At 34.4% G+C, this 19,213-nt stretch overlaps 1 protein-coding gene across 1 annotated transcript in view; it reads right to left on the bottom strand.

The window, feature by feature from the left end:
• Positions 1-4,737: 4,737 nt before the first annotated feature.
• Positions 4,738-19,213, bottom strand: part of TECRL (trans-2,3-enoyl-CoA reductase like) — an 83,305-nt gene continuing 68,829 nt past the window's right edge. Inside the window, exons 10-12 of the mRNA XM_028507947.2 lie at positions 7,183-7,268; positions 6,671-6,716; positions 4,738-5,832 (exon numbers count right to left, since the gene is read on the bottom strand). Of these exons, the coding sequence (XP_028363748.1) occupies positions 5,705-5,832; positions 6,671-6,716; positions 7,183-7,268 (260 nt within the window). The 3' untranslated portion in view covers positions 4,738-5,704. The remainder of the gene's footprint in view (positions 5,833-6,670; positions 6,717-7,182; positions 7,269-19,213) is intronic.

The following is a 19,213-nucleotide window of genomic DNA, read 5'->3' on the forward strand; positions in this document are numbered from 1 at the left end:
TTTAGGTGTCTAAAATGTTCTACCTGCAATCCTTCACCTGGCTTAATACTCCACAATTATCAGCTTAGAGGGGAAATCCATCATACCAATTGCCTCATCCTAGTTCCTCTACTGCTATTTACTGTCATAGCTCAGAGTTCATTCCTTTTTAGCATTAATCACAGTCTAAAATTACTTTGCCCATCATTTATTTAGTAGTTATATTCTCATTTCAACCTCAAATGGAAAGTTTCTTGAAAGAAGAAACCCTGTTTATCTTTGTACAGGAGAGCTCGGACCCAAATATTAATTTTCAGATACTAACCACTAATAAATACTTTCAATAAATGACTAGAAATTATGTTATATAAAATCAAATATTCATCATATGATTCCAACACTGATGTTGTTACATATTAGTTTTGAAGCAGTGAAAATTGGCAATTATCTGGATCTATAATAGCATTCTTTAAGACTGCATGCAAATATTATCATTATAGATTACTTTCCTCAAACCTCATTTTAAAGCTAAGAAAATTCATATCTTAAAAGGTTAAATAAATTTAGCCAGTGTTAGGTCCTTTAAAATAATAATTCCTAAATAACATTTTTAAATTCTATATATTTTTAAAGATTTTATTTACTTATTTTTAGAGAGAGGGGAAGGGAGGGAGAAAGAGAGAGAGAGAAACATCCATGTGTAGTTGCTTCTTATTTGGGCCCCACTGTGGACCTGGCCCACAACTCAGGCATGTGCCCTGTCTGGGAATCAAACCAGAGACCCTTTGGTTTGCAGCTCACGCTCAATCCACTGAGCTACACCAGCCAGGGCTAAGTTCTATAAACTTTTTAAAGTTACTTTATTTAGATTTTAAAAATCCTTATTAGAATTATATATTATATTGTATCCTGTGTTGAATTAGCCAATTGTAATTAAAGTATAATAATTCTCTATACTTGGAGATAATGCCAGGAAGTGTGAGACACCTTTTTGGAAAAAACAATCTTGTGAATGGATGGACAATAGAAGATCATTAACAGAAAAATAATGAATCGTAAGTGAGAATTTATCAAAGAAATAAGATTGAACCCCCGGCCAGTAAACCAATGGTATAGACAGAACTTTATGCTTTGTGATTGTTGTGATATTTCTTATATTTAATGTAGCTGATAAAATTTGCCAGGCACCATTCCTATAGTATTTAGTTTTTCAGACAAATAGGATGAAAGCATGCCTTTTATATTCTCATGATAGTAACTCTGGGATGATTATAGATTTTACAATTATTTTTATTAAAGTTTAGTTGGCATACTACACAATATTTGTTTCATGTATACAACATAATGATTTGGCATTTATATACCTTACAATGTGATCACCACCATAAGTCTTGTAGCAATCTATCACTGTCAACTTATTGCAGTATTATTGACTATGTCCCCTGCACTGTATGTTATGTTCCCATGGTTTATCTATTTTATAACTGAATATTTGTATCAATACTTCTTATTCCTCCTCACTTGTATTGTACCTGATTTCCTCCTCTGCAATAGTGTGTTGTCTGCATCTACGGGTCTGTTTCTGCTTTGTTTCAATTGTTTGTTTTGTTTTTTTAACTTTCCACATGTAAGTGATTCATACAGTATTTTTGTCTTTGTCTGACTTGTTTGATGAAGCATAATACCCTAGAGTTTTATTTTTGAATATTTCTGAGCACTTGTTTCTCACATGCTTTAATCAGCATTATCAAACAACAGTTGAAAAACAAAATCCCATTTTAGCATGGAACTTCTGCCTCTGGAAATGCTTTCTGCATTTCCATGACCAAACATCTATGGAAGAAGGCTAATTATAGGCTGCAGTATGCACCTGAGTGAAAAACTTTTAAGCAGCCTTTAAAATAAACGTTTTTTAATTATTATCATTATGTAAAAACTGTATAAATGCCTTTAATTGTACTTATAAACTAACATTTGCTATAATTGTCACCAAGCGTAGGTTCGTGATATAATCTCTCCTATAAGTCAAGCTGGGTAAATGCTCCGCTAGCTACTGAGCAGTCTGGCACCAAGGAGTAGACAAGAGTCACACACAGTAACTATGCTCTTCATTCAGCTTTTATTGAATGTAGGTTCACTCAATGTAGAACATCAACATATATTAATAACCTCCTCACACTCTAACAATCTAAGAAAAATATAACACAACGCACACACAGAAATCAATGGGGATAATGAACCTGAGTCCCAGAGTCCCAGCCTTCAGGTCTGAGAGACAGCGTGGTGGGCAAGGGAGTTGTCAGCATCTTGTGAGGAAGGATCTCCGGAGCAGGGTGGGCAGAAAGGCAGACAAAGTCCTCAATCCAGCAGGGCAGAGCTTCTGGTGGCTGATGCCAGGGGAGATCAGCAAGGCATGGAGCAGCACTCTGATGTGTGGAGCTGGGTTGTCTCAGCAGCTGGCTGGAGCCTGCCTCAGTTATACCTTGAAGGTGCTGTACTCCACCCTTCTGGGTCTTTTTGATAAACATCTTTACACCCCTGATGCCAAATGGGGAATTTGCTCAAGAGCCTATGGGTGATATATAGCTGTTCTTGACACCCCTGTTTGCAAGAGTAGAATTTCTCCAGGAGCCTGATTATGTGTGGCCCCACCCTACAGACATGGCTATTCTGACCATGTGTGCAGTTATCATTTTTTAAATTATTGCTCAATTATAATTGTTCCCATTTCTCCCCCATTACTCTCCTGTGCCCTCCAACCTCCCACTTCCCACATTCAATCCTCCCCCAACCCCCACTGGATTTTTCCATAGGTCTTTTATACATGCTCCTTGACTTAACCCTTTCTGTTCTTTCCCCTGTTATCTGCCCCTCCCTTCTGGTCACTGTCAGTTTGTTCTTTATGTCAGTGTCTCTGGTTCTATTTTGCTTGGTTGTTTGTTTTGTTGATTAGATTTCACTTATCAGTGAGATCATATGATATTTGTCCTTCACTGCCTGGCTTATTTCACTTAGCATAATACTCACCAGTTCTGTGTGCAGATGTGTTAACTGTGTCTCCTTGCCAGATATGTCTGCTCTGACTTAAGTGGTTTCCCTTTTGAACCAAAGTGTCACGGCTGAATGACAGCCATGCTGGTTGACATGAGTGACTCCACTTTGTTTTATATATTTTATGCTATCTTGATTGGGCCAATGAATGACCAAAAAGATTTTCTTTATTATTAAAATAAAAATAGGAAAAACCCTCATTATTGACTCATAGGTCATTTTATTTTACTTTATGAGCACAATTATTATTATAATTGAAATACGTAAACTGCTAAAATCTAACAGGTATTCAATAGTAGTTACTTAAAACTAAATTTAAAAATCTTGAAATCATGTAATTACTGGGAGATTAAAGGTAAACATACAAAACATCCAGCTATAATATTGAGTTTTATTATTTGATTAGAGAAGATTAAATATGCACATTTTTAAAATAAGAATATTTTATTTGTTTAAATATTATTTGATGGTACCACATTTTCATTGTCTCCCTAAAGATGCATCATTGCTTAAAATTACTGTGTGTGTCTGTAAATGAGTCAGAGAATAACTTTTGTTTTCACAGAACTTTTGCTGAAAGACAAAAAGCATGACAGGTTTATTTTTATTCAACCTTAGCCAAATGATTTTTTAGAAAATACTTGCAAAGAAACCAAAAACACCTTTAAAATAACAGTTTGAGGTAGGAAGCATGAAAGGGGTGGGGAAGAGAGGCAGTATGCTGTGATAATATAGGGTTGCATGGCAGCTGATTCAACTTTATATTTTTTTCTTTTGTTTTTTCCCCTTCTCCAGCTAGTTAATAAGACACACGTGAAGAAATGTGTGAGCGATAAAGATGTTGTGCTTTACAAACACTGTTTGAGAATTTTTAGTTGGGGATAGAAAAGTGTTATCCTAGGCAATTATTCAAAAAGCAGCTATTAGAGTAATAAGTAGATTAAATAAACTATAAGGCTTTGTTTTAATATTATATGTAATCATAAATCTAGTAACAGTCATAAAATTCTGATGTTAATTTATTGAATCGTGTATGCATAATTATGTTCACAAAATGTAAATAACTAGAGCATTGACAAACTCCAAATGGAAGGTGCAAAACTATGGCTTGTCAGGGGTCATGATAATTACTCCATTAAGGAATTTAAAGTAGAAGTGGAGGTCAGTGATTACACTTTCACACTCCTGCTTTAAATTACTTCCAGCCTTTGTTGGTAGCAGTGCTGGGCCCCATTCACCCTTCCTGCATCGGAGACCTTCTAGTGCTGCAGAGATGCGGACGCTTTCTAATTTGTCATCAGTCAGGATCCAGTTAAGAAAACAGAAAATACTCTTTGTTTATTTTTTATTATTATTTTTCACTAAGGCATATTTATCAACGTCGTTAATTACATAGATCTGTTAGAGGTACATAGTTTAATACATTAGAACTTTAGACTTTTGAATGCTCCCATGTTATTTTGCTTAATGGTTGTTAGGGAGACTGTTCTTGTCTTTCCCTGTAATAATTTAATACTATATATTGGGAATAATACTAATGTTGTTAAAGGGTCGTCTTTGTTATTTCTTGAATAATTAACTTCATATTTTAATAATAAACACCCACAGAACGCATATAGGTTTATCTTTACCAAGGACATCTTGTCAAATACCTATATAATAAAAGCTTTAATGAAGATATTTGTGATTTTATATATATATATATATATATATATATATATATATATATATAGTATATATTTGAGAATAGGAAAAGCTCTAGAAATGAACCAGTCTGAAGAATTCCAATATTAAAATGATGAAACTAAGAATTTCTTTTAAACATTTAACTAGTATGTTCTTGATTTTTGCAGTATCAACCATTTCCTTCTCAAAATACATGTGCATATTCACATACACACACAAGGCTTGAGACAATGTTGGAATTTAAAACTGTAAACATGATGCAGAATTTTTTCACTCTATTTCTCAGAAATCTCCAATGTGCTCTCTCTTCATCATCATATACAACTAATTTGAATTGTATATATTTCAATATATACACTCATATAAATATGATGTACATATACATATAAATATATTATATATGGAAGTGATTTAGTAAATGTCTAGAAAATATTGTTATAATATTAGAATTATAGCATACATTTGTCTATACTATGAATAAATAAGATACATAGCTATCTATCAGAGTTTGACTTTTAATATAGGTAAAAATTTTCACAACACACCTCTAAACATAAGACATTAAATTCTTCTCAATAACATCTTGAACAATGAGAAAAAAATTAAATTGCTATCAAAGTAATGTGTAAAATTCAAGTGGTATAAGTCTCACAACATTTAAAACTATTTACTTTAGACTTCAGATATTTTAATTGTCTTAAGAAAATAGTATGATGGAATATTTAATGAAATAAACATATTTTTCAAGGACCATCCAAATAACATATTGGATGTTATTTTTCATTACTTATATCTATAACTTCTGTTTTTCATGTGCCTCAAGTTAATTACTCTAAATTTAGTTAGATCACTACTATTTGATAGTTTTACTTAGCAAAATACTGTTGTTGGTGGATTTCTGGAACATAATAGTCAATCATACTTGACCAAGTCTGATTAGTGATATTATGTTTATTTTTTATATATGAGGTAAGGTCATTTATTTTTCTTACAATATGAATGGAATCATTGCTGATTTCCTATGCATACAAGAATTGAATCTCTTCAGATAAATCTTATGTTTCTTTTGGGCCCACAAAGACATCTGGATACTCATCATAAGTGTAAAAATTCCAACTAGAAGAAAAAATAAATAGTTATTGTTTTCTTTCTTCTGTGATGGATATAGCAAGTTATATTAGAAAAAAATGATCATATAGTACTCTTAAAACATTTCTCAAATGTTTCATAGTTTTCCGTCTATTTTGTTTACTCATATTCATTGCCTAGCTTATATATGTTCAATCAATATTTATTTCATGGCCTGATAAACATAGAGAGTATATAGCAGAGATCAAAATATATCTACATATTTTTCATCCTGTTGCCCCAAAGTACTTCCAAATGAGGAATATTTATCTCTGAATTTTTCAATAACAGTTGTCATATGAATGCAAAATACCTCTTCACACATATACACAATTGCTTATGATCAACCGCATTTATTGTGATTCCAAATTTTGTACAATGAAACAAGAATGGGTATAATTGGTATAACTGATGTCTCTTCTAATACATGCAGTATTGAAATCCAGCTTCCTTGCATGTGCTAAAATGCCAGCACCCAAGGTTATACAATCATGGTCTCAGTTGTTCCTTCACAGACACTCATGGACCTTGAGGAGCTCACACATGTCTATGCACACACATAAAAGAGACTTTCAGCTTTAATGCATTATTACCACTGCCTCTATATAACTAAATTCTCTGGCTCAGATTAGGCCATTGATACATAGAGATACATAGTAAATAATGTTCCATTATATTTTAAAACTACACAGAAATCCAAAATAAAAATATAATGAAAGCACAAAATCCTTCTGCAAACATGACAAACCTCAGAGCTGTACCAGCACATGCAGAAATCACTGCTAAAGATGTACTGACTTTCATTGTACATAAACTCAGGTCTTACCTGGCAGCGTTTGTGTCATGACTGTGAAACTGATCCATGATCCAATCTGTCAGATTAACACATAAATTAACATGTATGTGTAAGCTAGTAATTTGTTCATGTGTAACTTTAAATAGGTGATTCGAAGCTTAAAACACAGTAGAAAAATGATAAGTAAAAATAAATCTTCCCTAAATTATTTAAGTGTTCAATATGGTTAAATTATAAACAACCTTATAAAATAGTCATAAGAAAATGGATATTGTTCAAAGACTTTTTAAAAAATCCCAAAACATCTTAAAACATTTTATGTGAAGATTATAAAATTTTATTTAAATATAGATAAATATATGTTATAATTATTCTTTTTTTTCTAGGGAAAATTGCAGCTGAAATTTCCAATTTCCTATTCATATGATAAAATAAATATCAATTTATATCTGTCTATGCTGTATCTACAGATAGTAAATACATAAATGAATGCATATATTATACCAAATAAACTTTAAATATTTACATACATAATGGCATACCTCATAGGTATAGTTAGGACATGAAACCAGGAAAAACATCCATGTGAAGGGGTTATAATTTGGACTTGGAAAACAGGCATTAGTTCCTTTTAGAAAAGAGTATAAAATGTCAATGATGCTACATATTGCAAATTTGAACATATATTTGTTATATGATTCTAAATTCCCAAGAACAGCTGCCCACCACATGGAATGCCATCATATATTTATAGAAACCTATTTCACAAATTACTCAGAAGAGAAGCATTTTTAAATGTTATGACCTTTTGACCCAAATAGAATAACTATAATTTTCTGACCGTCTATAGCTATGTTGCAGTAAAATTACAGAAAATATCATAATAATCAATTTTTAACAGTCTAAATAAAGTGATGTATAAAAGTTACTTTGAATATCTTAATAGTTGCAGTGGTATTGCATACTGAGATTAATAAACGCATTTTAACATTCTCATGCATCTTCCTATTCTTATTTAGTGTCAAAGAAGATAATTCTGGTTGAGATTATTAAATACCTCAAACCTACCTTTCTATTAAATTAGCAAAATCCAATGGGAATTTTATAAGGATCTCATTTATATGATAAAAATTATAAATATCTTTCATAAGAGAATTATAGTGAATATCATTATATTTGATATTCAGAAATGCCATATAAATTATTTCTGTTCAGCAATCAGAATTATTATTCACAACTTTCATTATCCTTAGCATATTTTCACTTGATTTTTATTAGTTATTATTCACCTTTCAATTTTTCAGGAAACATTTTAGATAACAAATTCATAATGATTTCAAATTGAACTTTGAGCTGTGACATTTGTAAAAGTAAATGTGAATTTTAACATTACTGTTTATTCTCTATAAAGATTTAATCAGATGAACACATAAACTAATCTCTTTCATTATAATTCTAAAGTCATAATGAAATGTCAGTATGTTTTCAAAATTATAACTATTATTGAATATCAAGGTAAAAGTATATTAGGTTCTATGCAGATTTCATGCACTGCTCATTTCAAGATAAGGATAAATAGGTATGCCATTTAGTATTACAAATTCTCTTGGTAACATTTCTATAAACAGGTTTGTGTAGTGCCCATATAACCATCAATAAAATATAGTAGAGACAAATATTTATGTTTTGGCAGCTGAATTTCAGAGGTGGAAAATGCATACAAGCTAATCTGGTTGAAAGCCTCTACAGTATGACTGATCAGCTTCTGGAGCTGGACATGATCAGGGGTCCACAAATACAAACTTCTTTCTGATGTAGTTTATAGGTTAAAAAAAACATATGTGTTGTGATGCACAAATGCATATGTATACAGATATTGTCTTAAATGTACATAGTTGCTGTTAATTGTAATTAGAGATAAGATTAGGTATTACTAATTCAATTCATTCCCATTATATGTTCTCTCAACATTTACTTACTACTTATAATGGAACTTCTATTAAATGAGAGTCTGCAGATATTTTTAACATTACAATGCTTCACCACCTAAAATTTTCCATCTTAAATGGTTTATTCCACCATTTCAAGGAATGCTGCCAACGGGGACCATTCAACCCATGGCACCTCCTATGAAGGTGATGTGGTTGAAGGGACCACCTCACTCAAGGTTTTACTCACTGTTTCATTTAGTCTTAATCCAATATTTGATCAATATGGAAAATCAATGTCTCAATTCAGTACAACATTGTTATTTCATCCCAACTTTATAACTTTCCATAAGTGAAACTGGGATGCTCATTGATATTGTATTTCTCTTAGTTTCCTACCTGAATATGATTTATTTTTTTCCATACAAAAAAAAAAATCACTCCCTAACACACCTCCTCACTGCTAATCTCTATCTCATTGTCTACATCCTAAGAAACTAAACGTATAGTAGTTGACACCAGGAATGGCCCAAAAGGCAATGCTGGAATGATATTCTAGAGTTGAATGACATAGGAGCCTACAACTGGTACCCACCCCATTACAGATGGTTGGTTCAGTACAGATAACTGCTGTTTCAAGGTAGCTGTACAACTGTAAACTCATTTACCAGTGATATCCTGGTGTGTTATACTGTTGGAAGGGAATGCTTTATTTGGTCCAATGGAATTAAGTGGGGGTTACTCTCATTGTTCTTGACAAAGGTACGTAAAACTGAAACTAATAATTGACAATTAAAAGCGAACAGTGAAAACTAGAGGATCTCTTCAGCACCATATAAAGAAGCTCTAATTTTCTGAAGTGAGGGAAAGGTTGAGAAAGCCGAAGACTGGGTACTTGCAAGAATAGTCAAGATCCAATAATATACAACACCATTTAAAGCAGGTCTGCTAAGTCAAGGTTATTTTCACACTAAAAAATTACAATACATAGATTTTTATTAACTCCTTAAAACTAGGAAGTGATCCATTCCTTCCTATTTAAAGTTAGCACACTTCTTGCCTAAAAGTAATAGAGAAGCTACCATGTTGCAAGAAAATTCCCTTATGATTTTTTCCATGCTCCCATTAAACCCATGCTGTAGCTAGGACTGAGTCTCAATATAACCTACCTGAAATTGTTCTGGGTCTTTAAAAAAAAAGGAATTATTTCCCAATGGATTTGCAGGTCCCAGCAAGAATGAACAAGCAAATTACAGGAGAATGTATATGTGATTAGATTTTGAGAATGCTTAATAAGACAAAATATAAAATTGGATGAGGCTAGGTTTATTTTGTTAGAGTACCTCCATGGAATGTAGGATCCTGCTAAGATAGTACAAACACACTAACATGCACCTGGAACTGCAAAAAACAAAGCGATAATCTCCACTATGGGAGGAAGATATGTTATAATTCCTATGGTAGGCAGAGAAAGAAGGTGTTAAATGGTAGAGAAATGTAAGGATATTAAGTAGATAGTTTATATAAAGCTGAAATCAGAAGGGCCCTTTCCATTGGAAGGACTTATTTTTTCCCATGCTCTATATCTCCATGTTTTTCCCATTCCATGGAAGAACCTGAAATATATATATCATTTTCTAAAACTATAAAACACATGTTAATGTAAGGACACCACAATCACTAAGATGAGAGTTAGCTTACTGTAGTTCCACTCTTGATAGGAAGTGATGTCATCTTGGAACTGGGAGGAGCAGTAGTGCTTGGGTTAAAGGACCTTTCCACGTCTCCCAAATAAAAGGTATTCTAGTTTCAACACCTCATTGTCATAAACTAGAATGATTGGTAAGTTCAGAAGAAGCTTGGTCAACAGAAATTTGCAGCTGGTTAAAAGAACACAAAGTACCTGGAGGAGAGATTGATGAATTTGTGACAGTTCTATGTCTGAATTTAGACAAAGAAAGTTAATTAGAGGTTATTAGTCAAGAAACTTGGGGAAGCTGGCTCAATATAAAATAAAAATAACAATTACTTTCCCAGTTTTTAGACTTGAACCAGTTGTAAGACACTAAAATCATTGATGGGCAATCAATGTGGGACCCCAGGAGGAAACACTCTACAACATGAAAAGGAGTCATCTATAATCATATAGATGATGATTATCACTAAAATAACTTCACTAAATGTCTATGGTCATTTGTTTGGGGAACTATACACTAGTGAAAGTGGGATATCACTACATTTCAAGGACTACTAAACATAATGTGCCTTCTAGGTCCGAAGTGGTCATTTCCTTAGATACAAAAGGAATTATTTGGACTATACACACTTTGTAGTTTGGACAACTTCTACACTGCTTTCTTGAACTTTGGGCTAAAGGCTGTTGTAGTTGGAAAAGCCAAGTGGAAACCTCTGAAATTGCACCCATTCTTCTGTAAACATAAAAAATATTGCATCCCAGGGCATATTAGTGCTACCCTTATGATATGAGGTATGCTTGAGCAATGTTTTCCCTTTTATCACCATTTAATTAACTTTTATAGGCCCCAACGAAAGCAAAATGAATTTTGGAGATAATGGTGAAGTATTGTGAATTTGGTCAAACATTATCCACCATTGCAACTGATCACCAGATGCAGCATCTTTACTAGAACAGGTTGACATAAGTTTGGGTAGATGGATATAGCCCCAGAGTTGACAATTTTTTTTTTAATTTTATTAAAAGGGGGTCAGAATAGTTTACTTCTTATACTAAATTACAGACTTTTATTTTTTCTAGGACCATAATAATACTCCTATCTTTTGTCATAGCTCAAGGGGATCCAGATTCATTGAACATTTCACTGAAAATCACATTCTTGCACTATACTAGCAACATTATGCTATACTATTCATATCGCATGAATAAAAGGTGGCTAGCATGTGGGAGGCCTTACTAGGATGTGTGATTTACAGGAGGTAGGGGGGAAGCTAATAAATCTTATAAAGTTCTAAGGGCCATCAGTAAAATGTTTTAAGACCAGATTATTATGGAGCATCACTTAAAAAATCAGAGGAAATGTACTGCAATTTGTACTTCCCACCAGGAAGGAAGCAAAATGATTTTTGGCCTCTTCCATTAGGGAGGTATTATATTAACTTCCAGGAAACTCTGTCCTGAACCATATACCACATAGCACAAAAAGCTACAATAGTTTAGCAGTATTTAAGGCAGAAAGTTGCAGCAGGCTCAAGTTTTAGTGCAAGGACTCCTGTACTTGAGTATACTCTCTAATTGATATTAAACATCAATGGTGGGAAAAGATAATGTGTATAACCCTGGTATTCTAAAGGAAGGCCATACTATTTTTAGTGGAGAATTGTAATTATTTGAAAAAATAGTCCTGGGATGCTGCTGAGTCATGGTAAAGATTCAGATACTACTCTGGGAACCCCAGTGGCCACGTGGTCCTGCCTGAATCATAAGCTAAGTTCTGCTGAATGTGCCAAGTCATAGGTTGGCTGAGACCAGCAATAATGCATTGTAAGGTAGAAATGGAATATTAAGAGTGGAATATAAATAGGACAACAGGGTACAAGCAAGTTGCATTGGCATGAATTCTAGACAACCATATTAACTACCAATGTTGAACCAATTAGTCCCTTTTAACTCACACATGTGGCCACTGTAGGTATACCTTAAACCCAGCTGAAAAAGGAGGAAGAGCCTGAGCTTAGTGAAAGAATATCTTGACTCATATGTGGTATAAACAAAAAAAAAAAATTCATGGCAGCTGCATATAGTTATATTCAACTGTCACCTTAAAAGGCAATACTTAGGAGGGTGAGATTTTCCCAATGGGCAGAGTTTCTGGAGTTGAAAGAGATGTATTCACGGCCTACAATATACACAGAATCATGTGTTGTGTCAAATGAACAAACAAATCAGGGATGTCCATGAATATAAGTGTGAATATGTAGTGTGAAGGTTTTTGTATCACAAGTTAATGCCCAACCACAAGCATTTATAATAAAAGAGACAGTATACAGCAGGTAGGAAAGACTAGTCAGTCCAGCAATGTCATCCAGTCTCTGTCATGGATTACTCTTGTGCTGCTTTATGGATGACTGAGTGGAGTGTGGAAGCAAGGATGAAAACTGTACTTGGGCTCCATAGCACAGGCACCCTCTTACCAGGGCAGATTTAGCTACTACTACTTCCAAATGTTCAAACTGCTAGCAACAAAAACAACAGTAACACCATATTAAGCCACCATTTCTCATGGAGAATATAAGTAGATTATTTATTGAACCTCATCTATTGTAAAAGGGAGCAGCAATTCATACTGCAGGAGAAGACACGGACTTTGTGATTTTGGGGAAGGGGGTGGTTCTGAGTTAGTCCTACTATCTGAGAACTTACACACTATTTGAACAATTAACATATAGCCTTCACAGCATACTGTTAGTTTAAGAGATCCGCTTTCAAAAAGGAGGTATAAAAATAGGTCCATGACCATGAAAACTAATGTGAAGTCCAATGTCATTAAGAAATTGCTAACCTGATGTTTAACTAACCTGCTGTATTTGAGGGAATGTTCTGTTAAAGTCACTGCTGAAATGCTGACTTAGAGGCAAGGTACACCTTTAAATCAATAATAAACCATGGCTTTGAGTTGAATGTGGATCTTCCTGTGACCCATGACAAAACATTATCCATTTGTAAAGAAGGGTTCAAATCTGAAGACCCTGGAGTTGTGAGGCTAAAAGCACTATTGTTGAAAAGGCAATAGAACCTGATCATGAAGAGGAGGTACGCCTGCTGTCATACAATAAGGTAAAGAGCATATATTTTGCTGCTAGCACCTGGACATTCATGGTACTCCCTTGGCCCATGAACAAGGACCACATCTATACCCTGACAAGAACATGGAGACAGGATTTCAGCTACAAGATGAAAATCTACATCATGGTAACAGATAATTCCTGAGAGGTTAAATATGCTAAGTAAAATGGAAGGATCTCTAGGAAAATATGGAGAAGGAAAACGGTGCAAATTAGCTGTTATACCAAGAGCATGTGGAGTGGTGAAGGCTGTGTAATTTCCCACTAAAATGTCTCTCAATTTCCCACACATAGAAAAGTCCACTGGCTGCTCCCAGAAAATATTCAGAGAAGTGAATCTGTGAAGTAGAAGATGGGATTGTGACGGATGCTGCAATTTGCTGCCAAGATACCCATCAGAAATGATGAATTTATTCCAAAATTGCTGAGGGTGCTGCTGTAAGAAAACTTTCAACTGCTTGGGCCTCTGAGAGGACGGTCTTAATTAAAGAGAGCCGCCTTATCCAACACCATTCACCCTTCTGGGAGAGACCCAAATTCATTTTACCTTTCCTATAGCCATTCCAACTTCAGAAAACTCTAATGGCCTTTCCTAGCATCAGATATTGTTACTGGTAGCTAGTATGTCTGGAGTGCTGGGGAGTTTCCCCCACTTGGCCCCACTGGCCAAGATGGTGGCACAGGGAGGTTCTTATGCTGAACACACAGAAAGCTAGAAATATCAATAGATAGGGCCTGAGTACAAAACTCTAGCAAGAAAATTGGATAGAGAGAAAAGCCCTCCTACCCCACCTTAAGTGCCAGATTGGGAATAGAAAAGTCAGACACATACACCAAAGAAGTCAAAGTGGCGCATGGGGAGATGTTAGACCAAAGAGGCCTATCAGTTTAGCCTGGGGAAGAGTGGGATTGGTGGAGGTGGACCCACCCCACACTGCATGAAAATTTGGAAAGTCGATTGGTCATATTGAGAAAGCACCTGTCTCTTCCCATTCCCAAGCCAATATATACCCAGGGGGGAAAACACACGGATTATATCTCAGTCATACTTGTGACCTGAACATGCATGGTGCACTCTCTATGGGCCACATGGCCTTAGCAGCTATGTGGCCCATGGCTTCTAGTGAGTTGTCTTTCTGTCTCCCTTGTCCACCTGGAGATGAACTTACTGGTATATTCAGGTTCTTTTCTAGTAACAGGAACTCAAGAGTTAGAAAATTTTAGTTTAGGATAAATAGTTATAAGGCTAATAAATAATGCATATGTTAAAGCTTTTTGTACCAGAAACTACACATAAGGCCCATCCTGGCTCCTAGGAGAGACAGCCAACCTCCTGGAGCACTGCTGAAGACCACTGGCTGGAGACAAGTGGAGGCATCTGGGCCATTGTGTTCCAGGAAGAGACAGACAACCACCCACCCTTGGGAAGAGCTAACAGCCCAGGGTGACAATGCTGCAGTTTTTTTAATGTAATTTTCCCTGAATTTCAAAACCCCTCACCACACTGTTCTCTGTTATACAAGTGTTGGCTTGGAAGGAAATGTAAGACAGTCCATTAGGGTATGAACCCACTGTCTTCTCAGGTTGTCAGCCATCTGACTAAAGCACTCATAAAGATTCAATGCCAGTCTCTGCCTATTGGGTTTGGTATGTGACAGGCAGCCTGAACACCAGTGTCTTTTCCGGGTTTCACTAGGTGTATGAGAACTTGCAGCCCTAGCAGCCACATGGACCATGGTCATGCAGGCTCCTCACTGAAGCTCCAGGAGGGAGTCTGAAATGAAGAGCAGCCAGAAACAAGCTAAGCTACCTGGATGGGGACTATGATGGCTTTGCAGCTGCCTGTGGACTCCAAAGAACTGTACTTCAAACTGTAGCAGTAACTCTGCACACTGGCTTTTATTTTGGTTTGCGGGTAGATGGGCTTTGAGATGGGAGTTCACTGTTTTCCCAGATCACACAGCACCTGAAAAAAATCTCTTTTTTTTTTTGCACAAGCATCTCACAAGTTTGACTTCCGTGGCAATAAGAAGTTGAAAACCCAATTATTTGTTTGGTTACAATGTCTCTACAAAGTGACTAAAGCCCCATTTGAAACAGCATCACAACAACATCTACCACTAGAAAAAAGATGTATTTTTCATACTTTTTAAAATGCTTTTTAAATCTTATCCTCCATCAATTTGTGTGTCCTAAAAACACATTTTGACACCTTGTTTAATTAAACATGCAATATGAAATGGTTCCTCTACCATAATTTATGCCTAAAGCAAATCTGAGACAGATGTTACTACAAACTTCAATTAATATGGAAGTGGGAAAATAACAATCCAACAGCAGCAGAGACTAATGTGGAGCTGACAAAGTACTAATACTTGTATAAGGACTTTATGTAAGGGAAAATAATGTATTGAATGTGTAGATATCTAGAATTCATCAGCAGAAGGTGAGGGTCTATTTTTAGAAAATATCTGAGACCTGATTCATGAAAACACTGGGTATGGAAATTCAAATGCATTGATCTGAAATAGTGAGGACAGATGCTTTGCTTAGAAGGCACTGCTTTGAGGGGAGGAAACTGTAGTCTAGGAATGCAGCTCAGAAGGGGAAGGCATTGTCTGGAGGCTTGCAGGGTAAGGAAGAAAGGACACGATTCTAGGAATTAAGGAATTTTAAAAAACAAAATAATATGTAGAGAATCAAAAGATACAATGAAACCTCCATTCCTTCCAGAGCACACCTTATTCTTTAGACACTTCAATCATCCTGTCTATAAAAACAATTGCTGTTTCTTCTCAAGGACAATCTATGGACTTAAAAATGAACATAACTTAATCAGTATTATTTAAAGCTCCTATGTGAATAAAATAGAATATGAGAAATTCCTTTTCTTCCTCTTAAAAAGTTACCTCACAAAGAGAACATAGATAAAATTTTTAACAGAATACTCATAACCAGAAGCATTTGCAGATACCAAAGAATATAACCACTAAGAAATCCCAAAACTAAAAATTCATATGGACAAAAGAACAAAAGAAAAAAGGACTGGATGCAAAAAAAATGTAGAAAAAGAAGAAAGCTTTCTCAGTAATGTTGAATATATTTAATTTTTTCAAAGGATTTGGAATGTTCAATAGAATATGGACTATTAAGTAAATGAACAAAATCAACCAAAAATAACAATAAACTGAAGCTAAAAATAGAAAGTGATAAATCCATAAGATAATGAGGAAAATATAACATACATTTAACACTATACCTCCACAGTCCACAATGTAATGAAATGAATTTTAAATCTATGATATAAGAAAACCTTCTAGAATTATATTTCTAAAAATCCATAAAACAATCTACTAGATAATTACAGCATGTCCCTGGAAAAATTGTGGTGGAATTATCAATTCTAATACACACCTTACACAATTAATAAACTTTAGTAGTAAAGAAAAAGTCTTCTGGATTCTTCAGGAAAAAAAAAGTCAATTTAGAAAGCAGGGAAGATTAGATTGGCATCTGATTTCTCAAGAGCAACATGGATAATGTATATGGTAAACACACATATGCAAAGTATTTTCTCATGAATAATTTCAAAGTCATGTTTGATTTTTAAAACATAATGACTTACATTTTTCTATTTAAATAATGATGCCATATTCCAGGTAGATGGAGAAATTTGAGCAAGGTCATATTGTTAGAGGGTCACAGTCAGGACTAAAATGTGTGATATTTATAAATTTGTCAATGTTAGCAATTTTATGAGATTTTACTGTGTTTTGCTCCAACATAAAAAAAAAACAGACCATTAGTTTTTCATGTGAGTTTCATCATACATATCCAAAGAGAATTCAGTAGATCTATTAATTTGAATCAGATAAAAATGACATTCAATCTCATAAAATGTAGGTTTCACTTTTATACAAATGCAAACAAGCCACAATAGCATTTTATACAAATGCAAACAATAAACCAAATTTGATTTATCTGTAAAATTTTTTCCGCAATGAAAGTAGAAATAATTTCAAATCATATGATAGTTGCTTTAAATATTCTTGCACATAATAATATAACTTATATTATTGATACTCAACAAAATTAAGCACTTGAGTGTTGTTTAATGCAATATGAACCATGTTATTATATTATAATACCTTTTATGTATTTGCAAATATTCTAATATAATAAAATTTATTTGCAATTCTAGGTATTTCATTATAAATTTTTCCTGGAAAGTGGGTCATATGCTTTATCAGCCCACCAGAAATGTTTATAGCAAGAAAATGTTAAGAAATTCAGATAAACATTAAAACATACTTGTAGAGACAAATGCATCTTTATATTTTTAGTTGGTTTGAACACAACAAGAAGAACAGGTTTTACCACTGCTATTTGAAATGTACAATTAATTTATGTATAGTGTAAACAAGGATTTTGTGAATCCCTGTGTGTAATTGAACCTGAATGGGAAGATTGATTTACCCAAAATATCCTTAAATAATATACACTAATTTTGTTCAAATATCTTTAACTACCAAATCCCACATGTTCTTCTAAGCAGTGTTTGTATCAATCATTGTGCAAATTAGATCAAGATTGGGCACTAACCTACGGAATCAGATATTCATCAATGGATTTCATACTGCCTCACTTTTTAATCATGTGGGTTTTTTTTTTCACATTTTAAAGTGAGATTTTGTTCAGGGTATGTGCAGGGGGAGAGCATGGGTGTGTGCACTCACCCATTTCTTTAGAGAAACCACTACTTTTTATTATCATTTTTCTATTACAGCTACCCAAATTTTACCTTTGTTCTCTTCTGTCAGCCCACCCCCCAATCCCACAGTCAATCCCCCACACCATTGTCTTTGTCCATGGGTCATTGGTACCTGTTCAAAGCCTATATTTAGTTCGAATATTTGGAAAACTTAGGCATTGAAAGTATTGGAGCATATTATAAATGGTTCCAACTATTGCTACTTATCACTCAAAACTTATTTCCTTAATTAAGTATAGTTTTTATACAATCTAATATTCGTTATATTCATTTCATGTGTACAATATAGTGATTCAAAATTTTTATACCAAGATCTATACAGAAAAAGTCCAGCTACTATTAATATAATGAGAATGGTTTGTGCGGTATCAATGTAACCTGGCAACCAAGGAGAGCAGACTGGAATGTGCATGTGTGAACAATGATGACTTCACCATACTAGTCAGTGGGGGCAGTAGATGCTGTTGAGTGAGCATGTGTACTGTGTGGCGGTCACATTCAGAATGACTGAGAGAATAAAATAATGAACCTGCATCATATGTTGTGTTAAGCTTGAACATTCCTTCTCAGAAACTTTTCAGATTATGCAATGAGGGCAACATAAATAAAAACATGGCACAAACACTTCAAAGATGATTAAAAATTTGTTGAAAGTGATCCATGTTCAGGAAGGCCTGCAACAAGTAGAACACCTGATAATGTTGAATGTGTGGGGACTGCCAATCAATGAAGATCAGTGACTCACAGTGTTAGAACTAGAAGCTGATCTGGGGATTCCAAAAATTAATGTGTCCAAGATTTTGATGCAGAAGCTTGAGCTGAAACATGTTGTGGCAAAATTCATTCCGCAATTCAGGAAAATACAATGGGGCAGCTGATAGCGATTCCAACAAAGGATTTTGCAGTGTTTCTGAACAGTGGAAGAGACACTGGGAGAACTGTGTTAGGTCACAAGTGCCTACTTTGAAGGGGACTGAGGTGTCAGTGTACAATATTCCCTGTGTTTTGTATCTTCTTCAGTAAGTGTCTCTATTTTTCATATTGCATGGCTGG

The sequence above is a fragment of the Phyllostomus discolor genome, chromosome 1, assembly GCF_004126475.2.
Source record: "Phyllostomus discolor isolate MPI-MPIP mPhyDis1 chromosome 1, mPhyDis1.pri.v3, whole genome shotgun sequence".
In the NCBI taxonomy this organism is placed as follows: Eukaryota; Metazoa; Chordata; class Mammalia; order Chiroptera; family Phyllostomidae; genus Phyllostomus; species Phyllostomus discolor.